Raw genomic sequence first — 25,099 nt, 5'->3', positions numbered from 1 at the left:
AATATTACAAAGTTTTATAAATTTAAAACAAAGTTTGAGCAACATACTATTTATGGTTGGCATGAAGAACAATCTTATTTAATATTTATATTTTATATTCTATAGGGATATACAAAAGTTAGGCTTAGAAATATTGAAAAACATAAATACTTATAATCGATTGGCAACTTAGTCTGTATCTTATATCTACAAAAGGCCTAGGACCTGGTTTATAAAGTTTATACATTTATATATTTTTTGCTTATACTTATGATCAGTTCAAAAATGCATTTTTTTCTCATATGCATATAAGCGGATGACGATCCCAAGTTTGTATATTGTATAGTATATCCATTTATGTCCCTACTTGAAAGGAACTGAATCCCCCAGGGACAATTTCTTCTTTTCATATCTGACTTTATTTCTATCATAGAAACAAAAGAGATAGGGGAGAGATGGGGAAAGAATCAAGACTTTTTATATTATCTATTTATCAAGATTGTATTTTATATAATTCTATTTTCTTACTTCTTTTCCTTAAATACAAATAATTTTAACATTAAATTGTTGGGGTACATTGTTTAAATGAAGATATGTGGGTTAAATTATAACTCCCACAAAACATATGGAGGTAATATTCCCATTACGCCACCAGGATGTCCGTCAGTATGTGGCAAGGATCTAGCTAAACGCTGAGCAGATAGAGTTCTGTTTAACAGTGAAGAGCCTTTTAGGTCCTGAATATTGAAGATTATTAAAGTCCCTTCACAGATTATGACGTCATACGATAAAATAACCAATGAGAGGCCAGCATAAATTTTACCATTGGTCAATTACAGTGTATACTGTCCTCTCATTGACTCTTCTATCGTATGATGTCGTAATCTGTAGAGGAACTTTAATCATCTTCCTGAATTTTACATGAGGAAAAAAAACTTTTAAAAAAATACTCTCCAAAAAACATTTTAACCTTCATTTAAACATCTTTTATAACTAAAATTGTTATTGTATGGCCAACACCTCCCCCTTTCCCCAAAATCCCTTCAATCAAGGGGGGTATAACAATGGGGAGAGCTTCCCTGATTTAGAGAAATCATTCGGTGTAATATAGATTTTTCTAAATTTTAATAAAGCAAATTTCCTGAATACACAATGATGTGGTAGGACATATCAGCTGGTTCATAGCACACCACAGCGTATATATGGGTAAACTGGCTCTTTATAAACACTGGCTTAAACCTAAAAAATAACAAGATTATTATTCTAAAAGTAGCAAAACAAAAATAAATTTATATTATTTTCTCAACAAAGAATTTTATGTTTCAAAATAAGAAAACTATAAATTCTAATCAATAAAACAAAAGGAAGGACGGAAAAATATTATTTAAGAGAAGCTTTGCTGGTTAAGAATTTAGCGCTTTCACACAAAGTACCTTGTTGAGTTTTGATAACACCTCCCCCACAAATTTATGAGAAAAAAATATTTTTTTTTTTTTTGGGGGGGGGGACATGTTATATTGGGTTATGAATACCCCAGCAAGAAAGGGCGCCGAATTTATAGGCCCTTGGAATGTTTAGGCATAGAAAAACCTATCCTCTCTTAAATTTATCTTCTAAACTATTGTGCTTAACATTATCTTTGTAATAAAGCACCAAGAAATTATTTTGTACTGTAAGCCTTTATTTTTGATTGTTTAGAATTGTTGTTATGAATTGTAATATTGTATCGTGTTTGGTAAATCTTGTTATGTATTCATAGTGAAAACAGTAAACATAATACACACAACCACAAAAACCCACAGACACGCACCCACACACACAAACATACACACATAGAAACAAATATAAAACCAAAACTTTCATATTAACGAACGCAGGAGTTGAAAAAAAAGAGTTGAAATAATAGAAACTTTGACCATACCAATGAAAACAAATCTTAGTATTTTAAATAAATTTCAATATATGTATTGTGTAAATCAGTGTCGTCAGAAGCGATTCAAAAGGTATTTAAAAAAAGGGGGAGGAACAAGTATGTCTAAAAGTTTATAGGAATGGGTAAAAATCTCAGTTGGGGGGTATATTTAAAATTAATAAACATTGCAAATAGTTTTTGTTGTTGTTGTAAATCAAACACCACGCCTAAGTCAAACTTACATAAATTTCCTTTAAAGGAAGACTTTTTTTCTCTCTATTATCAGGCTTTAATTATAAGGGATAGTTTCATGAAGGCACTTAAAACGATTCGAAGAACTATTTTTAAATTTTAGTTTTTACATAAGAGAAAACTATCTCTAACTTAATTTTGAACGAAGATTCTTTCTACAAAATAAAACTAAGATATAAGCGCAGTTATGCATTAAAATTAGGCGAATCATAATTTTAAGCAATTAATTTTAATAAAACTTTTATTATGACTCATAATAAGGTCATTCACTCTATATTTATCGATTATCAGTTATTAAAATTTATTGGCTGCTCCTTTATAAATAAAAACAATAAATCTGTAAATATTAAGGTACATACAACTACCTGGATCCCCCTGTTGGGGACCTTTTCGTCTGTTACCAAATAACTTTCTGTTCTTTTGTAGCATACTGGCTGTGTTAATATTACAGACACTATTCGTTGATTTTCAAACACCCAATTGAAAGTCGGAATAGGATCCTCGGGGTGGGCATACAGTTATTTAACCCCTTCTCCCTCTATTGTTTTACTCTAATATATTAACATCCTTGTAAAATATACCTCTGCATGTCCTCTCTTGTACCATCTACAAATACAATATTCACAATATCATTCCCAATATGACGTTTTCTTTCAACCTAAATAATAATTTTAATTAATATATCATGTAAATATCTGCTCATACAAACAACGAAAATAATGCAAAAAAAATCACGATACATATACGTGATTTTCAGTTGTTGTTGGGGGATAACAAGCTGTTTATTCAATTTAATTCAAATGTTAGTTACAGCTGTTCTACACTATACATCATTATATGAAAGTAACATGATGTTAGCTTATCTATTGTAATCAGTACCCTAAGTTTGAGAGAGGGGTAACTTCAGTTTTCCAAGAAAATCGCTCGATGAACAAACAATTATTTTTTTTTAAAAACTAAATTCAATGTTAATGGTCGACTTCTGTTCCTTTAGGGCCTCTATCATTATAACAAAGTAGAACGATGTCAGTCAGTCTGTCTGTCTGTCTGTCTGTCTGTCCGTCCGTCCGTCAGTCCGTCTTACCCTAACGATCTCGGTAACCACTGAATCGATGTGATTCTACTCTTCAGGGAATATACCTACTGGTCCTGTGGTGGTTTTAGGCTATTTTGTTGGGGGGGTGGGACACCCCCCCAAAAAAAAATACTATCCCATTTTTTCCCCCAAAAAATTTTGAAATCGAAGTGGGGGCATCTCCAATTTTTCTTTTTTTCTTTTTTATCTTTTTTTTCTTTTTATATTTTTTTATTTATCTCTTTGGGAAAACCATCTAGAGGCTAGGGGCGAAGCCGCTAATAGTAATATATAGAGTAGCTATGTTATATATTGTTAACCTGTTGTGTATCATCCACAGAGTAAGGTAGAAGAGTTGATACATGATACATAATCTCATGAGACTCGAATCTTGTGTAGTAACTGAAAAAAAACACAGTTATTTTAATGTTAATGATTAAAATTTTGATTATAAAAAGAAAAAGTAAAAAAAAAATTGGGTGCCATATTTTCTAGGGTTAATGGTACCCTCCCCCCAAAATAGGTTTAAATCTTCCCAGGAGACTATGTGAAGCTACACTGTAAATTATGTGTTAGAATGAACCTTCAGTACAGACACTTAGATACTTCTATGCAAGGATACCAAAAGACAAGGGTCAGTTTAACAATTTGTTCTTTGTTATAATATGGAAATAAATTACATTATAGATATTATAACTTATAAAAGATAAAATCAGTATTAAATATCTTCTATTTAAGCCAATATTACTTTGCTTATTTTATAAAGCTAATACAACTCAAAATTGTGTATGTAGCTAGAAGTGTGTAAAATATATTTGATACTCAAGTAGTAAAGCAAAATATTATATTGCCCAGTAAATCTCAAACTTCTTATATCTAAAACGAAATTGTAAATTTGAAAGCAAGATCCTATATTCTGCCATTTTACCAATAAAACAAAACAACTTTATTTAGCAGCAAAGCTACTCTATAATTCCAAATATATGTCCGTCTGTCTGTATGTTATATATGAGAAGCGTGATTTTCTCGGCTCCTATAAAAGATAGAAGGTTGAAACTTTTTGACAACATTGCCATCATTAAGAAGTAAAATCAACTAATATATATCTTTTTGGTTGGACTGCTTTTTAGCAGGTTTTTGACTATCTTTATAAATATCACAATTTTCCCCATGTCTTTTGTGTTTAATACTTCCAGACAATGCTTTATTTGTAATATTCAATGTGAAAAATGCTTGGAAATAACAATAGATGTCAGAGGAATGATTTGGTCCCACAAAAACGTGTATTAGAATAGGAATAAAAAGTGTCAAAGAAATGGCAAGTAAGTCTCAATTTCAATAAAGAGGGATATTCCAATCTCAAAGTGCTGCAATGCGAACTTTATGTTAAAATTTACATAGTTTAATATATTTAAAATTACAAAGATTTGTATCATTGTGCTTAATTTTTTAAAGTTTTGATTTATGTATAATGTTTGATATATCTTAGCTATCACCCTTTGCAGGGGCGTCCAAGTTTTTTTTTGGAAGCACAGTTATGGAATCTCGACCACAAAGATTTTTTCATTTTTCATCCAATCTTGACAAGTGAGGTATTTTTGGAACGTTCAACTCCCCCAAAATTGTTTTGGGGGTTAATACCCTCTCCTAAATGGTTGGGGATGCCTACGGCAACACTAGGGTAGGGGTAAATTTTAAATGGGGGGGGGGGGGAATCCCCTTTTTACCCCCCCCCCCTTGGAAGTCTACCACCCTTTGTTATTTTTTACATTAAAAAATTACATGTTGTATACGTTTCAATGTTTTATTTATAATATAGGTCTTTTTAAAATTTAAAAATATTCTTATTTTCTTATGAATAAGGAACCAGGAATAAGGAATGGCCAAGAATCGAAATAAATCTAAAGTAATATTCGGGGGCAGATAAAAAGATCGTGAATTCTAATAATAGTTGCCGCCCCCCCCCCCCCCCCCTCCAACGACAGCTGAAAATCACGTATAGGTTTCGTGATTTTTCGTTGTTGGTATAAACTGATATGGAACGCTTTGTATTTTAATTCTTTAGGTTTTGCACAATAGTTTATTAATTCCTTAATTACCTCAAGTACCTAAATATAAATTTAATATGCATATAAACAATTATATTTTTATACATAATTTATGCTTTGAATACATATATTAAAAGACGTTTACTGGGGGAGTACAACTCTTGACCCCCCCCCCCCTTCCAATTCTCCAAGAGTTTTTTTTTATAATGTGGAGATAAAATGTTCCAAGCGAAAGGTGTTTGAAAAGGTAAAAATGGCCTACCTACTGCCCAATTTTATGCACGCCCTTGTATAAAGGAATCTCATTATTTAATGTACTTTACTTTTATGTTCATTTATCAATGTTTGTATGTATTCATGACGTGTAAATACATATACATACAGACATACATGAATAAATTAAAGGTTATAACACATATATTTACCAATATGGTATTTCAGACGTGTAGATCGCCAATAAAAAAAAAGGCTCTGTATACAAACCTATTCAGCGAATAGCACATATTTTAACGTCTTTGGTTATAATTCGCTTCTAGAAGAGAACAACCGGCCATCAGCACTCCGACAATAAACAAATTTATTACGTTTTGAGACAGAATAAAGTTATTCCACAGTGTTTACAAAAAAAATATAAATTAGTAAAATAAATGAAGAATATCGCAAAAATACTTTCATTGAGTTTACTACAAGTGGTATGTATGATGGATAGACATACTTTTCCCACAGGATATATATATATGTTAAACATCTTTTGAGAAATAGAAAAAGTTTACAAAAAGGATAAACGCGAAAAAATTATTATTTTAAGTTTCCAGCATTATCATTTTAATCTTTTATCTAAATTTTTTAGGATAAAGATAAAACCTGCTCTAGACCAATACAGAATTGTCTAGTGTCTGGTTTAAGGGACTTACAGGACAAAAATAGGCAAATAAATCTTATACTACATTAAAATACATGAAAAATCATTCTGAATCATAGAATATTGAATTTCCCTTCAAATATTTGGCAATATATATTCTAAATTTGATTACCTTTTACATTTAGGTATTTCAGTTTTACTTCTTGCATTCTGTTTTATTTTATGACAAGACCGAAAATGTTCCTAGATACGAATATTCCCCTATCAAAAAACACACTGATATATATATAGAAAAGATATTTATATTTTGTTTTATTAATTCACTAACAAAGTGAAAAATTATATAAAAAAAAATTCTTTTGAGACAACATGTGGTCCATTACACAAGTTATATCGGTCGTGATATATCAATCAGGGCTCGTCAGCCGCCCCTTAACCGCGCATAAGCCTCAAAATTAAACCCGCTTGTTTCCACAAAAAAAAATCTGGAAAGATTAATTGTGTGCTCAGGAACAGGTTTAGACATCCAACTAAATCTTAAAGTTACACTATGACAATTTCACTGCCTGACGGGCGGCTGCCGAGCCCTGAAATAAATAAAATGTGTACCTGTGTTGACCCGTCATATCACGTTTCACGTCCAGCCCTCCTTTGTACTTTGTCCAACCTTTCAAGGTCACTCTGGTGCCTGTACAACCGAAGTTAAATCATTTCGATGGTCTATTAATAAATTCATATATTTTTAGTTTTTTATTTGTAGCTGTACTATTCATCTTTTGAGTCAAACTAAACAAATCTTGATATAAATAATTATGTATTATAATTTCTAATTGCATAGTAGAATCAGGAACAAAAGACTTAATGAAATATCTCAATACCTTCAGATTTTGTGGGTTTTTTAAAATTGGCTGATTTCTACAGGGCGTTTAAAAAAAAACTGCGTTTTTCGGTTTTGGGAAACAACCAGTAGGAGTATGAAAAAAATAATTATATATTCTTATTCTCTATAAAAATATGGATTAATTTTATAAAAGGTGTTTATTGATTACTCTAAAAACAACGGCGCATTTTAGAGTTGATTAATTCTAAAAAGCATGAATGATAATTTTTTCGGTCAGTTTATAAGGCTTTTTATATTGTTTTATAAAAAAAATACTATTCCTATCTGTCTAAAATGATAAACAAACATATTTTATTTTCATTTCAATTTTTATTCAACTTATTTACAGGTTTACTGAAACATAAAACGCATTTTTTTATCATAGACAAAATATCACAAATATCATATCAAATGCTTTGTTATTATCAAGACAGGACTATTTTTCAAAGCATTTTCCACCCATATCAATGCACTTATCAGCTCGTGTTTGAATATCCAACACTGCTCTATAACACATTGCAGGATCAAGCTGCCTAACCTCTCGTTCTATAGCTGCCTGCAACTCATCCAGGTTAGTAGGTTTGGGATAATAAACTCTGGATTTTAAATAGCCCTACAGAAAGAAGTCACAAAAATTAAGGTCAGGTGACCTTGGTGGCCATTCACGATCAGCTCCCTTGCTTACAAGCCGACCCCCAAACTGGCGGCTCAGGTAAGCTATATTCCTCCTTTCTGTATGGCATGGAGCTCCATCCTGTGTCCAGGTAAGGTTGGCCAGATTGCCACCATTGAATTCTCTAATCTCAAGTAACACATGATATTGCAATAGTGAATGTTATCGTGCAACATTTATTGTTTCATTGCGGAAAAATCTTAGACCAAACAGTCCAGACATTCGAATGCCACAAAAAACATGCAATTTTTGAGAAACAAACCGCTCATGTGCAAGGTTTTCTGGCCGCCCTCGTCGTTTTGCAGAGTACATGCGGACATTCTGCGAATTAACATGCCCATTTTAATCAAAATAGGCTTCGTCTGAGAACAACATGTTTCTCATCTCTTGAACAGATTTTCTCTCAATCCATTCACTGAAACTAACACGTCTAGGAAAATCTGTGTCCAATAACCGCTGGCGTTCTAACAGCTTTATAAGGATGATATTCTATTTCCTTAGCAATTCTGTGCCAGCTTGCTGGACTAATTCCAAGTCTGTTTCGACGGCATGAATTTATTGGAGAATGGTCACGTCCAATGTTTTTAAATTCTATTTAGAATCTGCATCCATCAAACGGCGAGCTCTTCGCTTGTTTCTCTCTGTCACTGCTGTGCGCTTACGGCCAGTAAAAGTGCGCCCTGGAGATTTCTTACTGTTACAATTATGCATAGTCCAATTAGATAATTGTTTCTTCATAATATTTCTCACTGTATTTTTTGATGGTGGTTGCGATGTAGGGAATCTTTCCATATATCCTTGTAGAAGATCTGGCCAAAAGTTTTTTTCCTTTCACTTAATCTAGAGTATTCAAGTAAAAGAAAAGTCCTTTGTTCTGGAGTAAACTGTTCACGTATCATTGTTGATAGTTTTAAGATGTAATCAAAACTGAATATAAAATTATACCCCCCCCCCCCCCCCCCCCTCCAACACCTTATATTAAGAGCTTAATGTTTCACAATTCCGGTCAAACTTTAAAATCTCCGCCCACTTTTGGCATCTAATTGAACTGGAACTACTTAATGGACATTTATAATCCACCCCTCCCCCTTTCAAATACGGATCAAATGTTTAATATTTACGGTCAAACCATAAATCTCAAGTGCATTCATTAACATTTAAGCTATTAATTTGTAGGTTGCACTTTTAAGTAAATAAAACAAACTACTATAACTTTTTTGTTTTTAAAGATAACTTCTTGGGATAAAAAGTATTTTAATTTTTATGCTATAATCTAAAATACTATAAAGAGTTAGTTAGTCACCTAAAGTTTGTTCAACTAAGAGAAACGAGAAATATTGCAATTTGTAAGAATCTAAAAAGCGTTTTTCAGAGAAAAAAAGGGAAATAATGACAAAAAATTAAACATGCACTTTCATTTTACCATTTACCATATTATTAATGGGATTTTAAAACTTTTTTCTGAAAAATTTACAAGTTATTTCAATCAAATTGATATATCAAATTTAACATCAAGCATTTTTCTCCTACATGTACCTATCAGAAAAGCCGTATTTTTTGAGATATTAAAAAACACCTTAAGCAAATCTGGTGTACAATTTTACATAGAATATGGACTTATAATCATTTTTTTCATACCTACTGGTTGTTTCCCAAAACCGGAAAACGCAGTTTTTTTTGAAACGCCCTGTATAAAATTTTAAATGTTAAAGATTTTTTAAGTTGGTGTGTTTATGTGACTATCTTTTATTTTTTTTTTTAATTTTCTATCCATCTATCTTCCTATCTATCTAACTTTCTGACTGTTCAAGTCTTCAAATTGTTCAACAATTTTTCGGTCTATCTATCCATCAAACAATCTTTATCTCACTTAACTTAGAATCCTCCAATCTATAAATTGTGTCACTTGTAATGATTAAACTTTTCCTAATATGTCTAGAAAATTTGTAAAGTTTTTGCTTTCTCCTTGATTTGATAATAACTCATCATCCATTATCTAAAAAAATATAATATATATTGTCAGGGAGATAGAGATAAACATTAAAATTCTACTGATTTGATAACAACACAACATCTAATATTTACAGGGATTTAGGGGATAAGGCAATGGATAATAAATTGATTTACACCACATTTATGATAAAAAAATATTCAATATATAATGAATTATTGGGTGCGTTTTTATAAAACTTTAGGGTCCCATGTAATTTACAGTCCCCTTTCTTCCTGATTTATAAAAACCATAATAGATTATCAGCTTTATTGGCATAGATATTGCTTAAACAATAGGGGTGGTTCATATCGGAATTAGACAAAGCGGGGATATGCAACAGATAAAATTAACCTTAAAAACATTTCTGACCGAAAAAGAATTTTAAAAAATTGAGTTTTAGAACACGACCACTTAAAAATATAATTCATTACTTATTAGTATGCAAAGACGACATTCAAAAAAAAAATTTGAATCAGAACTATGGCTTCATGGTGCTCCCTGGAAAGGCCTTGAGGAGGTGAATCAGGAACTTTTGTCCGTTTCAAAATATCTCGTTCCTAGCCTTAGAAATCACTAAAAAACCAAAAATTTTAAAGGTTTATTGAGAATTGTCTAATTTGTAGTGGTTTTTTAGATTTTCTCAGGCTAGGAACGAGATCTTTTGAAACGGACAAAAGTTTCTGACTCAGCTCCTCAAGGCATTTCCAGGGAGCACCATGAAGCCATAGTTCTGATTCAATAAATTGTTGACTCCCATTTACAAATAGCTATACAATTGAATGTCTGGTCGTCAGCGGTTTTAAGACTTAGGATAAATTTTAAATCACCCAGAGGTGTATTATATCTATATAAATTGAGTACAGATCCCCGCTTTGGCCTCAGAAAAAAAATGTCCAAAATCGACCCACCCTATTAAACAAATTATAAACTCTAAAAAAAATATTAGAAAGGTCTTATTTTCCAAACAAAAATGGTTAGGAAGCTAATTAGCATTTGAACAATTAATGTATTTTGGATCTTTTGTCTATTAGGTTGGTCTGATCCTGATTTACATACCTGTCCAGGTTTAGCGTAGATGACACCAAATTTGAAACTGCTTGATCCCTCCTGTTTTTCTAGCCATAAGATATCCTAAAAACCGACCAGCTCTTTTTGTATTCCTTTCATGTATGTTTGAACTAAACAAAGTGTTTGATTTATTTAATGAATTGTATAGAACAGACTAAACCAGAAATCAAGTTTAACTATGAAACCTTATTATAACAGATTCAATCCTTTTTAAATATGATAATATGTTACACCTATTTATTGGCCAAGAAATTCCCTCTACTAATACATCCGATACATCATTCTTAAATAGGTTTTTTTTATTTTTTTTGGGCTCGGCACCTCGGAAATAGATAAAGAGGTTAAATGGTTCAAATTGCTGCTATTGCTAACTTACAACATTTAGTATTAACAGGGAGAATGAACCAGCTAAAAATAAGCGTAATTCATTATCATGCAAAGTTGGGTTGTTTGTTAGACACTCTTTCGCATAATCATGCACTTCTTTCATTTGATTTAGGTCAGAAATTTACCAAATAATATTTTAAGGAGACACTAAAGGTTGTCAAGGTATGGACATCTATGTAAACTAAGATTTTATAATTGTTTTTTGGCTAATTAATAAATTATATTTTAAAAAAAAAAGCTTATAAAGAGATAGTTTCCTTCTGAATATTTGGTGTCAAAACTTCTCTTGGCAATCTCTCAACTCTACCCAACCAGCTAAATTTACCCAGAATCTAAAATGAATATTATATTAACATATTAATTCATACAAAGATTAATAATTTTGAGACATTCTTGCAAAAAAAACAACAAGTTAGTAGTCGTAAAACTTACAAAAAGCCAAGTAAAATCACATTAAAGTTTATTATGTTTATACTAAATGCAGTGGGAGAGCCAAAGGAGCGATATATTTTGTAAAAGGGGAAGTATTTACCTTTCTTACTTAGTCAGACTAACCTGCGGACATACATTGGAACAATAATTATAGAGTATTATAATTAGAGAACTACAACTATATAAGAGACAAGTTTATGTAAGAGTTATTTTCAAGGAATGAAATTTTATTAAATTCATATTTCATTTTAGAAACCATTAAAAAACTATTAGGAGGAAAATAGAATTAACAGAAAAAAAAATATTATGAATTTGTTATTAATATGATTTTCGGTAATATATATATATATTTAATAATTTGTTAATAGTTATAATTTAATGTAATTAATTATTCTAGATAGTTGATAATTATAAATTTATAATCTTCTAAATTAACTTTTTATCAAAAAGGAAAATTTTGTCAATAGTTTTTAAGTACGCAACTATGAGATTAGAGACAGATTTTTTTCTACTCTTAAAAGATAAGATTAAAACCAACCGATTTTAGATGGATTATTCGAATATAAATTGATTTTAATAACAAAAACTAATATTATAATTAAAGTATAAGCTGGCCGTATAGTTGTTAAAAATAGAGAAAAGTGTTATTCAATCTTGAAAGTGATTTTAAATTTAATGAGGACAGTAAATTTTTTTTGGTCAAATTATGTAACTTTACTTTATTTAAAAATGTCCCTTGATATAGAGTATATACGGTACTATAAAAGAGAAAAATAAATAAAATTCCGCATAGTTGGATAAAGTTTAATACATATTTTAAAAATAGTTTGTTGTTGTATTTTGCTTAAAAAAAATGATATGATATGATTTATTAGCAGTAAATTACAGATTAATTTTACAAATAATTAAATACATTTTAAATTACATCATTTTTATAGATATATTTATTTATATTGACATAATTAGGGTAACTGTACTACAGGGCCTTTAAAGTCAATCTTGACTGTCCTTCGGCCCATTTTTCATTTAATTTTTTAAAAATATTATTATATATATATTAAAAAAGTTTTCTTGTATTTTCTTGGATAGAAGTTTGTGAAAGTGTTGTTTTCAAAAAAAATGTTTGATTAACAGCAAGATACGATAGCAACAATTTCTTGAAATGACAATTTTAACAAGGTAAAATATCAAGAAGAAAAGGGCCCCATCTAGCATCCCCCCCCCCCCTCCATCCTCATGATTTTAAAATAAATGATCACCTTTTAGTTAAATGCTTAGGTATGTTTTGTTTTGCATTGTGTCAAAAGCAAAACGTATTGTAGCTTCGCTTCTTAAATATATTACATTTTAGAACGATGTTTGTCCATCCGTCCGTTTGTCTTGAGCTTAAGATCTCGATAACTTGTAAAATTCAGAGACGACATATACTTGTCATATGGTGGTTTAAAGCTATTTCAGAGTGGGGAGGGGCAATCTCAACCCATAAAATTTGCTCTTCTACATTTTTCCTTTTATATTTTTTTTTCTTCTTTAATTTCTTTGGGTATAGTCCCTTTCGTGACAGATTTTCTACTATTTCTCGCCCCTGTGTGGGGCGTTAACTCTGCGTTGCAATCACTTAATCTAACCTAAAATAACCTGCACAAAGATATTGTAAAAAAAGACGAAACGCCCCTTAAGAGGCGATGTCACGAAAGGGACTGTACCCATTATTTTTTAACTAAAAAAGGGGAGATATTCTCCTCTCCCGGCCTCTGAGTCGTGAAATTTAAAAATGCTATGGCAAAGATATTCTGTTTAAAAAAAAGAATTAGATAAAAAAAAATATCCTCTGCAAATATAGGGGCGAAGCCACCAATCGAACATAAAATAATAAAAGACTTACCTCTTTCAGGGAAATGCTACTGTTCTTTCCGCGAAAACAAACTCGTTTAGGACCCTTAACAAAATTTTAAAACTTAGAAAATTAGAGTTATATAAAACAATTTCAAAATTTCCATTTTATATATGAATATGTTAAAAGATACAAACAAGATAAAAGTAATTTACAAAAAAGCTTTTATGCAAAACAGTTTTTTTGCAGTACTTTTATGATTGTTTTGCAAAAGATTATGTATACCTTTGTGTTAGATAATGCATTAGATCGAGTTGGCTTTTACTTATTATGGAGAATTGATTTATATTATGTAATGTACAGTACATTTCCAAAGTTAACCCTAAACATGTGTGCAGCTTAAAGATACAGGGGGTGTGGGGGGGATCCTGTGACCGCCACGATGAGAATATTCCTCGTTAAGGGAATTACTACATGTAAAAAAGTGAATTAAGAGCCTTCTTGCTTTTTTTACACAGAAAATAAGTAATAAATGAAATATTAGAAGAGGTCTACAACGCTTCATCCCCAACCCCTTGACTGAATAGAGTTAACAAAAATTTTAGTAATTTGCTAGCAATAGTTCGCGGTTGGTAAGAACAACTGACAAACCTTAGTAACTTTTAAAAACTAGCTGCGATACTATTAAAATAAGAAATGATATTTGTGTACAGTATTCTGTTATTACCTGGGGAGTCCATAAAATAGCGCGGAATTCTGATTTTCCATAACTTTTCTCCTAAATAATTACATAAATTTCAAATCAGTACACTAACGTTTTAATATTTTGTACAAGATTAACATACATAAAACAAATTAATACAAAAAAGAGAACAGTAATTTAATCCTCCTTATGTTTCTAATCTTGATATTTTTTTTGTCAGTAAGTGTGCGAAGGTTTGCTGCTGATTAACCCTTTACAGTCGGGCCCCTTGCCGCACCTTAATTGGTCGGGGGGGGGGGGGGGCGTTCAACGCCCCCCTTATTATCTCAGTTCCTATTAGAGTTAGAGGGCTAATTTTTTTTGTGCAAGTCCCCTGTTTGATAATGAATTTCCGACCTTTTATAAGTCTAAGTCAATTTTCGCTTCCTTCACCCTTTTATTTAACAACCTTTGTTTTTAGGTCTTTTTTTACTTAAAAATTTCAAACGGCTGTAATTTTCTTATTTTTGAAGCTAGAAGAAAATTTTTTTTCCAGAAAATGTTTATCTTTATGTAAATTGTACATTAGAAATATCAAAATATAAATTTCAGCCGCCGCAGCTGTACTTGGCAGCTGCCAGCCGCCGCAGTCGGCGGATCTTCATGAAATTTTAATACGTTATGTAGACATGTAAGAAAAGCTTAAGTTTAAAATTTGAAGTCTCTAAGTCAAAAATTGCGGCCACAGGAGCCTTTCAAAGATTTCTGGAGACCTGGAGGATCAGGACCTGCAGGATCATACCTGGAACCTGAAAGTGACTTGAACACCTGTATTTCATATAAAGATGTACTACTAGAGGATTTTTTAGTATTTTGGTATGATAAAATGCTTTGTTTTAGTCAAAAAAATATTTTTGCTCTTTACCTGGATGACCCTGCCAGGTTTGCTGGCATCCTGTGCCCGCCAGGATGGAGATATTCAAAAAATTCCAACTCTCAGTTATGTGTCATACCCATACTTAAAAAGTCAAGCAGTTTGGGCTCTTTATCTTTCACACACAGAAAATGAGATAGAAAAAACCGGAACGGGGGGCGTTCAACGCCCCCCCCCCTGACCGTTAAGGGTTAATTAACTAAAAATAGTTGTCTTTGGGGGCAACAAAACAGGATAAATCCTATGATCTTATTATCGTTTTAGATGAAAATACATTTTGCACATTTTTTTAAGGTTCCAGGTTTTGAAGATGATTAAAGTCCCCCCTCAGATTATGACATCATACGATAGAATAGCCAATGAGAGGCCAGTATACACTGTAATTGACCAATGGTAAAATTTATGCTGGCCTCTTATTGGTTATTCTATCATATAATATAAGGACGAACTTTAATCATCTTTCAGGTTTCAATCAATTTGAAATAATAATTTTATTCGGGACATTATGAATTAAAATGTAAAACTTAAACATTCTGCAAAAAATGTATTAGAACCTTACAAACTCAACACAACTGACAAAACAGTAAAGTTTTATGTGTTGATTTATATAATATTACATGAATTTTATTTCTTTTGTTAACAATTCTTTTGTTGGAACAAAATTAATTTTATGAATCTACAAAATAAAAAGAATTCCATAAGTTTAAGAATTGGAAAAAATTGAATTTTTTAGTTTTTGAATTATTTACGTCGTTATTAGATGCCTTTATCAACACCAAAAATCTAGAAAGTAAAGAAAGGCAACAAGTACAATGAAAGAAATTCTTTTTTCAACAGCTGAGAAATAAAAAACCTTGTTGTAATTTGTAATGGGGGGAGGGAAGGGGGTATGCACTGTGTCTAAAAATTATTTGTTGTCCTTGAAAACCTGAGGTGGGTTCTTAAAAAAAGTTTACCCCACTAAAATCAGTTTGGAACATTATAACCAGTGGAGAAAAGTACAAAATTTAGTAATATTGATTCTTAAAAAACTTTTACCCCACTTATTATAATGTTCCAAAGTGATTTTTTTGAGTGGGGATAAAACATCCTCATTGGAACATTATTTTGAAATTTGTAAGATTTTTAAGGTTTTTGTCTTTGTTGATTTTTGTGACATGTTTTTTATGCTTAATTTAAATATTTGAAAATTTGAAAAATCTCTGAATTAAAAAAAAAAAATATTCCAATTTTAATTGTGACTACCCCACTCGGTCTTTTGGAACATTATTTTGGTACACTATTTATTTCAATTAAATTTTTTTTAAGAATGACATTTGCATTTACACCATTTAATGTTCCAAAAAATGGGAAAACAAGGGAGAAATTGAGTGTTCCAAACGAGTGTTCCAAAGTTCAGTGGGGTAAGGTTTTTTAAGAACCCACCTCTGTATTTAGACCTTCGGGTGATTGTGTTGAAGTAATTGTTATGATTTACATTTTAATATTTTTATGCTTTCAATTGTCAAGATAATTGTCTCTGTCTGCGTGTAAATTAAATTCTCTTTAAGAATAGTTAACATTTCATTTTCAAATGTAACCTTTTATTTCTTCTTAGTCGCAATTTCATAGATTTTTACGATTTCAAATTTGCCAGAATTATAAGCTTATTACTAATTCGAAAACTAAATGTGCATTTTTCCACTGAGATAGAAATAACCAAAGGACCTTCTTAATGTACTCTTTCCAGGAGAGCTTTTAATGGACATAGTCTGCCTCAATAACTACCTAGGCAACCCTAACTTTACAAAACAAAAAGGAAATTTCTGACTTAAATATTAAATAACATTTTGTAGGGGTTATTCATTAAAACAAGTGACTAAAAAAGGTTCTGAATATCAATTTATTTGACAAAGCCCAAATTGTGTCAAAATTGTGTCAAAAATCATCCGTGTGACGTCATATAAATGAGGGATTTTCCATCTCCTTTTAAGGAGGTTTTCTTTCCTACTTCACCTCTTATCTCCCTCATTTTTATGACGTCCCATGGATAATTTTTGACACAATTTGGATACAATTTAGGCTTTGTCTTTTATTTCATTTGTACAAAAATTTCATACAAGTTGGATTTTCTCATTATTGTTATCAAAAAGAGTAAAATATAGTTAGTTGTAAAATAAAATTCCTCTTTTCCTTATTTTAGCCAAGTTTCACTTTTCTGAATAAAATTGCAGACAAATTCTTTTTACCTGAGGTAGTTAGCAGGGGGAAGGGGACATTTCTTGGATATTAAATTATAGAAAGGGCTGACAAAGATTTTATTGTCAAATTGTTGATGTAAATTTTAAGTTAGGTGTTTATATTTCTTTATTATTTCTTTGTATTTGAAGATTAAATTAAAATATGTATTAATTCTTTTTCATGACAAAATTACTTTAGTTAACTAATACATGTCTCTGTTTTTTATCAGAATATCAAATGAATATAAAATTTGAAGGAATTTCATGATTTTTTTCCATCTTACATTTAGACAGAAATAATAAAAAAAATAATGTGTTTGTTCACTTATCCTTATAACAAAGTAACAAGATGTTTGTCCGTCTGTCTGTTTGTACCGATGGATCCCGCTAATCGCAGAACCGATATGATTCTCCTTTACAGGTTAGCTTCTCATAGGTCCAAGGAAGGTTTACAACTATTTTGGAGGGTAAGACAAATCACCCCAAGACAAAATCACACCACTCCCCCCAAACATTTTTATGGTTTAAATTTTTCTTTTTAAAAACTAAAATTAAAAATGGGGGTGTGGTCGAATAAAATAGTTGATTATTACGGCGTTCAAAATTATAAATGTTACCTCTAAAAATGAAAGAATATATATTCCTCTGCTTGGATGTTGACCAATAAAGTTCCGGTGCAGCTTCCCAATAAAATACTTGAAGTACCTAAAATTAATTTCACATAATAACATTAGATTTAGGTATACTTATCCACTTCAAAAGATTATCTTGTTTCAAGAGATGTACGATGTACATCTCTGTGTAATTCGTGTGTAATTGCTCAACAGCTCAGTTATTATATTAATTGTGAATCATAGACGTCCAAGGGGGGGGAGGGTAATGGGGCGATTACCCCCCCCCCCCCCATTTAAAATTTACCCCTACCATTTAGGCGGGGTTATTTACCCCCCCGAACAATTTTGGAGTGGTAAAAAAATTTCGGCGAACTTCGCGCGCCATTTTACCCCACCCCAAATACGAATTACCCCCCCCAAAAAAAAAAAGCTTGGACGTCTATGTTGTGAATGATTACCTTTTCTTAAATAAAGAATATCTGAGATTTCAAGATTAACACTTTAATACTATTACTGATTTTTCCCCTACAAATTTCAAAATTTCCAAAGAAAAATAATTAAAACAACAAAGAAAACTTTTGCATTTATTAGAAAATCTTTTTACCATCCTTTGATTTAGAGAAAAGGTGTGTGCGGATTTTAGTAGCAGAGCACTTTAAAATTTGAAGTATCTAAGTCAAAAATTGCAGTCAAAGGAGCCAACAAAAGATATCTGGAGATCTGGAGGATCATATACCTGGAACCTGAAATTCACTTAAACGCCTATATTTCATATTAGGATTCACTAGAATAGGGTATTTCGGTAACATGAAATGCTTTGTTTAAATCAAAACAACAATAATTCCTCTTTACCTGGACGACACTGTCAGGTTTGCTGGCATCCTGTGCCGCCAGGATGGAGATATTTAAAACATTTCAACTCTCATTTATGTGTCATACCCATATTTTAAAAGTCATTTAGTTATAGTCCTCTATCTTTCTTTTTTAAAGTCCTCTCCGACTGTTTAGGGTTAAGTTAACTATAAGATATTTAAAAATTACCATCTAGTTTGATGTTCAGGATTTTCAAGCACTGGCGATGGAGATATATCTGGACAATCCTAAACAAAATTTGATTCATGATTTTTATATATTAAAATATACCTAATAATGATGATTATAAAATTATTAAGTAATTATTCAGCGAGGGGTTATATTCTAAGCAAGAGCTGTTTCGCCTTTTACGAGAGAGACATAGATAGATAGATAAAGAGAGGGACAGAGAGAGACAGAAAGAGACAGACAGACAGACAAACAAACAAACAGAAAAAAAAGGTTAATTCAATGTTTTGTTACAACACGGTTTGAATAAAAATTCGAACATATAACTAACATAGAAACTGTACTGAAATATTTAAAAAAAAACAGAAAAAACACGAAAAAAATAAGCTTTCCTTGATTTCTAGGTAAGGCTATTATTCTTATATTAATATTTATTTGTAAGTAAAAATGAATATGGGATTAATATGTTTGTACCATATTTACACAGAACTATAGAAAAACATGAAGTAATCTTATTTTCCAGTTTGGCTCAGAATACGATTAAATAAATAGTAAAAATGGTTGTTACATAAACAGCTAGACAAGTTAGATTTGTTTCATTGTTTTCTAGAATAAAGGTTTATAAAGGCAGAATTGGTTGTGGTTATGGCCCCAACCCCCATCTACAGAAAGCCCTCCTGGGAAAAATATATCTTTGCTACTAATTTTCAAAAAAAAAAATGTTTGGGAATGCCACCACACAATAGGGTTACAAACAGATAATTAAATGACCTTGAAGTTACAGGTATGATACAGGATGAAAAGCTCTTTATAAAGCCTACAAAAAATGATGTCATGCAATACAAATGTCCAATCATGGACTAATACAAGGACTAAATTAGTATTGACAGGCGAGTATATATTTCAATTGACCATCGGTAGACCAGTATGACGTCATTTTTATAGGCACTATAAAATGCTTCCATGATGGGGGTAATAGCATGTTTACATTTGAGAACTTTATCTGAATAATTAATTAATCCAGAAAAAACTACACAACTAGAGTTGTAATTAAAGAATTTGTTTATCTTACTATTTCTTTTCTTATTCTTTAGTCTAAGTAATATGATCGTCAGCCGCAGCCAGATTAAATTTCACTTTTTAAAATCAAACCTCAATGAAGGCAGCTTTCAGCCGAGGGCGCCAAAAAGTCAACTTTATTTTAACCTTTACCCCTTAATTTGTGGAAATGTGCAGCTATAGAGTCCCCTGTAAATTAAATCTGCAGCTATGCTGTTTTTTATTCAAAATTCTAGTAACAAAAACAGGCGGCTGAAAAGTTCTTCTATCTAGAGTATATACAACGCTAAAACAAATTTGTATAATGAATGTTCAAAATATGACAAAGAGTATTTAAAATATATGAAGTGCATATTTGGGAAAGAAAAGTTGTCAAATAAAACATTAAAACAGCATTTTTTGGAAAACAAAAATTAAGACATTTTGCTACAGAAACAATATTTTTAAAACGATTAGACTATTGTCTATTTCTTTCTTAAGGACATTTTGAATAAACATATTTAAAAGTAATATGGTCTCTTAGGTCCTGGGAAGGTTTATAGCTATTTTAGATAAGAGTACCATTACCCTCACAAGAGAAATCACAAAAAAAATATAAACAACCCTTTCTATTATAAGAAAACTATTTTAGGTTTCAGCTGATCTTAACATAGACTGAAAAAAAAACATTTTACATGCCCCTAGAGGCTTTTACGAGCGTTACCGCTAGTAGAAAGATAAGTTACCTCCGAATCGCTGACAGTTTCAATTCTAAATCTCCTGTTTCTTTGTATCCTTTCCTCTCCCTCCAGAGCTTCTACAGAACCGTATATCCTTAAAATTTAGTGTTCATTCACTAACGCAGATTTTCATAATCGCCAATTACTTTACTAACGGCTGCGCCCCTAGAATCTAGGAACTCTATATTCGAAGGTATATAAAAGGGCAGAAAAATAGTCTACAACCATACCAAGATTTTTTATTGGAATAATATAACATAAAACCATCTTGGAACCTGTAAGAAGCTTAACTGTAAAGGAGGACCATATCGGTTACGCAGATCTACAGACAAAAAGCGTATTACTTTATATAATAGGATAAATCACCAATGCACATAAACAAGGATGACAACATCCATAAAGCGAAGCTGAACAGATCAGAAAGTCACACATACAAAATAAACAAGTATAGAGTAATTTTATATTCAACGGTATTATTAATCTGAACAAATATTCAAAAAAAATACTTAAAGGAATAAAGGATGCTTGATAAGACTTTATTATAAAGAAATATTGCATATAACATTATATAAATTTTAACTATCTAACTACAAAAAATAAAAACTTAGACGTCCGTGTGCATTATTGCGCAAATGAAGTAGCGTGTGTGTTTGTGTATATACAATGCGGAAATGTATATACACCAGTGAAATAAAGTGTATGATGCATCTTTTCAATGAACTAATCAATTTATTTTAATCACTTGCTCTTGCTGATTAATGATTTTTGATAGTATGTTTTTTGTAATAAAAGTAAAAGTACTACAATTGGATCTGCTCTAAAAGTCTTCTAAGTTTATTAGTCTTATTAGTAAATTATCATATATTATCACAAACAGTTAGGCATGAAAATAACAGTTGATATACAGCCTCAATGATGATACGCAAAAAAACCTGTAAAATGAAATTAGTGGAGGAACTAATCGATTTAAATTAAAGCCTCCAAAGTTGTTAAGCCAACGAATAAGAAAACGATGCTATAAAATTTGGGGAATGGTATAATAAACGTAGCAATGTCCCCTCCCTTCCATGGATTCCGCTAGTCCTAATAGTAACACGATCCGAAAAACATGTAATCTTCCTACTAAGATAAACAAACAGTCATGTGTTTATTATAGAGAAACTTTTCTTGTAATAAATGAATTACCTGGAATGTATGACCGAGTGGTTCTGGTCACGCCGTAGATCCTAAAAATAATAATAGCATTCATTATTCTTTTATCATATAGTTTTATAGACAGCTTTCCGCGGATAGAAAAATTAAAAGATCAAATTCAGTTTAATAGGCCTGGAGGTGCCGAAGTCCCGGGTCAACCAAAAATATGAAAATTTATTTTACCAACAACAAAAATTTTGTTTAACAGGCCTAAGTCCAAAAGAAATGGATTAAAATTATATCAAAAAAAAGAAAACATATTTTATTCTCTAAGATTGAAATAAATACAAATTATGTGGGTTATTATTCTTGTTTATCTTAAAAACAGTATTTTGGAATATGTCCAATTATCATATTGGATATGGATAATGAATATTAGATAACAACCCTTTTATCAATATGCTATTGTATTAGATATTTATGTCATTATTATATTATCACCAACATAAATGTTTTTCTTTTCATATTATTTGTAACATTATGATTAATATTATATAAATTACTAGCAGTTACGTCCCTTGGGGTCTCTAGGGGCATTTGAGTTAAAAAAGGGAATTTAAACTTCATCTTTTCATTTAGTTTCAAAAGGAAAAGGAAAAAAATTGTGATTGGGAAGGGGGAATAGTTATTTTCTTCTCTTGGGAGTGTTAATATGCCCTTCCTATAAACAGTTATCAACCTTCACTGGGACTATAACAAGCTTTACTGAAAAGCTACACAAGGACATAAATGGATATTTTGTTATATAAAATTTAACATGTTTAAATTTAATAAAATTTAAATAAAAATGACCATTTCACAAAATTAGGCCTTGCTAGCAATGCTGAGCACAGTGATGATCCGACAAACAAACACACACATACAAAAGTTATGTGACATATCACTCACACATGTTCAAAGTTCTTATCAATAAGAAGAATTAGTAGGAAATTAAACAAAGTGAAATAATATTAAATTTCCGTATTCCACAATACTATAATAGAATACATTATATATATAACTAAAAACTTTTGATTGGTCTGAAAACTGTTAGCTAATACAAAACTTTTATTTGTTTTACAATTAAAACTTAAAGCATGTTTATTGTTTATAATATTGTTCTAGGAAATAGGGGCATATTTTATTAAAACATGGATAACAACACAATTTTTTTTTTAATGAATGGACAGACAAATTGAACTATAGAGCAGATGTCTTGTTGTCATAGAAAGAGAGAAAGAAAAAGAAAGCCAAACTAAATATGTAAAAAGTCAGATAACCTTATATATGTACATACATCTTTTTTATCTGACAAAAAGATTATGTGAGTTATATACTGGATTTTCATATACTGGATTTTCAACAATCTATCTTAAATGGTGGCCTAAATCGTTACGCACTGTCGAATGGACAAACAAAACAGATTAAAGAGTAGCTTCGCTACTAAAAAGTACTGAAAAAGAATATTGCGAAAAGCAAAAAGTTATAATTTGTGTATTATGTTATCTCACTTAGATTATCTAATTATACTTAGTAGGAAAAACTAAAAAGAAAATGTAAAACCAAGAATAAACTAATAATAATTCAACTGATTTATTTAAAATATTCCCGTTTTTCCATGTATTGTTAAACATTAAAAAATAATTTAATAAGTAAATTAAAAAAAAGAGAGGGTGGAAGTTGTAGCCACGCATGATTAGGGTACAACAAATATAGGACCCACAGGGTTACGGTCCTTGAAGGGGGTTAGGTAGAGAGGAAAAATACCTCCCTTTATTTCATTCAAAACATCGCGGAAAAAAAACTTAATAGTTTAGTATTTAAGTTACAAATAATTCAGCAATATAGAGTAGGTTTGTTTTCATATTTGTACATATACAGTACACTGTACTTAATTTATTAAACCTGGTAAGAAAAACAACTTATAATGATATATATGCTAATGCTAAATTTCCATTAAAAACAGGGGACTAAATTATCATAATAATACAGCAGGAGTGTTCCTTCAATTAGTATCATAGTATTAACATTTTTGCTTGCTGGATGGTGTCGAGTTCGAGTTACTTCAATAGTTAAGGAATAAGCTTAGCCCATAAACAGGTTCAAATTTTAAATAAAGGTCTTTTAATTAAAAGGGATGTCGTCGTTACTATATCTATAACGGAATAGGTTGGGAAAAAATTGATAATTATTTTTGTCTTTTTGGAAGAAGATGATTAAAGTCCCTAAACAGATAATGAATTAATACGATAAAATAACCAACGAGAGGCCAGCATACATTTTACCATTGGTCAATTACAGTGTATACTAGCCTCTCATTGGCTATTCTATTGTATGACGTCATAATCTGTTGAGGGACTTTAATCATCTTCCTTTTGGATCTTAGGTAGTAAGAACCATTTCGCAGTCAGATTTTTTAACCTATCACCTTTTGCATTTGATCAAATTCATATAATATTTGAAGGAAATATTTTTTAACAAAAATAAATTATATTATTCTAGATGAGAAAACCAGTATGTGGTCATGATAACGGGAGATTACGTTCAGTATAGAGATTTCATCAAAAACAAGGATAGCCATATGCATTCATGAAAACATTAAAGAAAATTGTCAAGATTCTAAATACTATGTATATCCTCTATTTCTAACAAGTCTTAATAGTTAGTAAAAGTAAATACTATGTTTATCCTCTATTTCTAACAAGTCTTAATAGTTGATAAAAGTAAATAATATTTGTGTCCTCTATTTCTAACAAATCTTAATAGTTGGTAAAAGTAAATAATATTTGTGTCCTCTATTTCTAACAAATCTTAATAGTTGGTAAAAGTAAATAATATTTGTGTCCTCTATTTCTAACAAATCTTAATAGTTGGTAAAAGTAAATACTAAGTATATCCTCTATTTCTAACAATTCTTAATAGTTGGTAAAAGTAAATACTAAGTATATCCTCTATTTCTAACAAGTCTTAATAGTTGGTAAAAGTAAATACTATGTATATCCTCTATTTCTAACAAGTCTTAATAGTTGGTAAAAGTAAATACTATGTTTGTCCTCTATTTCTAACAAGTCTTAATAGTTGGTAAAAGTAAATACCTTGATTATTAATGAAAAATATGGAAGAAAAGAGAAAGTAAACAAAGTATTATGTGCTTATTGCAGTTGGGAGGTTCAATATATTTATCTTCTCTTAACTATAATCGATCGAGAAGGGGGAAACACCCAAATCTCTCGTCTTTTTTATCCAATAATAGAGGTAAATAA

General features: G+C 30.7%; 2 protein-coding genes and 1 long non-coding RNA gene across 3 annotated transcripts in view; all 3 read right to left on the bottom strand.

Annotated features, from left to right (window-relative positions):
• The window catches only part of LOC145306646 (GTPase-activating Rap/Ran-GAP domain-like protein 3), a 36,360-nt gene extending 25,559 nt beyond the window's left edge, over positions 1 to 10,801 (bottom strand). Inside the window, exons 1-6 of the mRNA XM_080148935.1 lie at positions 10,731 to 10,801; positions 9,610 to 9,677; positions 6,738 to 6,818; positions 3,539 to 3,620; positions 2,725 to 2,801; positions 1,125 to 1,218 (exon numbers count right to left, since the gene is read on the bottom strand). Coding sequence (XP_080005061.1) covers positions 1,125 to 1,218; positions 2,725 to 2,801; positions 3,539 to 3,620; positions 6,738 to 6,818; positions 9,610 to 9,674 — 399 coding nt within the window. The 5' untranslated portion in view covers positions 9,675 to 9,677; positions 10,731 to 10,801. The remainder of the gene's footprint in view (positions 1 to 1,124; positions 1,219 to 2,724; positions 2,802 to 3,538; positions 3,621 to 6,737; positions 6,819 to 9,609; positions 9,678 to 10,730) is intronic.
• Positions 7,319 to 8,175, bottom strand: LOC145312744 (uncharacterized). Its single transcript, XR_013877100.1, has 2 exons — positions 7,944 to 8,175; positions 7,319 to 7,541 (listed from the first exon to the last, which is right to left on the bottom strand). It is a non-coding gene; the product is annotated as an uncharacterized LOC145312744 (long non-coding RNA).
• A 567-nt stretch (positions 10,802 to 11,368) lies between the features above and the next one.
• The window catches only part of LOC145312468 (uncharacterized), a 33,780-nt gene continuing 20,049 nt past the window's right edge, over positions 11,369 to 25,099 (bottom strand). Inside the window, exons 13-19 of the mRNA XM_080151726.1 lie at positions 21,849 to 21,889; positions 20,670 to 20,757; positions 18,886 to 18,944; positions 17,848 to 17,935; positions 14,123 to 14,173; positions 13,447 to 13,500; positions 11,369 to 11,461 (exon numbers count right to left, since the gene is read on the bottom strand). Of these exons, the coding sequence (XP_080007852.1) occupies positions 11,369 to 11,461; positions 13,447 to 13,500; positions 14,123 to 14,173; positions 17,848 to 17,935; positions 18,886 to 18,944; positions 20,670 to 20,757; positions 21,849 to 21,889 (474 nt within the window). The remainder of the gene's footprint in view (positions 11,462 to 13,446; positions 13,501 to 14,122; positions 14,174 to 17,847; positions 17,936 to 18,885; positions 18,945 to 20,669; positions 20,758 to 21,848; positions 21,890 to 25,099) is intronic.

Source organism: Acartia tonsa, chromosome 2 (assembly GCF_053477335.1).
Source record: "Acartia tonsa isolate MP-2025a chromosome 2, ASM5347733v1, whole genome shotgun sequence".
NCBI lineage: Eukaryota > Metazoa > Arthropoda > Copepoda > Calanoida > Acartiidae > Acartia > Acartia tonsa.
Note: the sequence above shows the minus strand (reverse complement) of the source record. Positions and strands in the feature narration are given on the sequence as shown.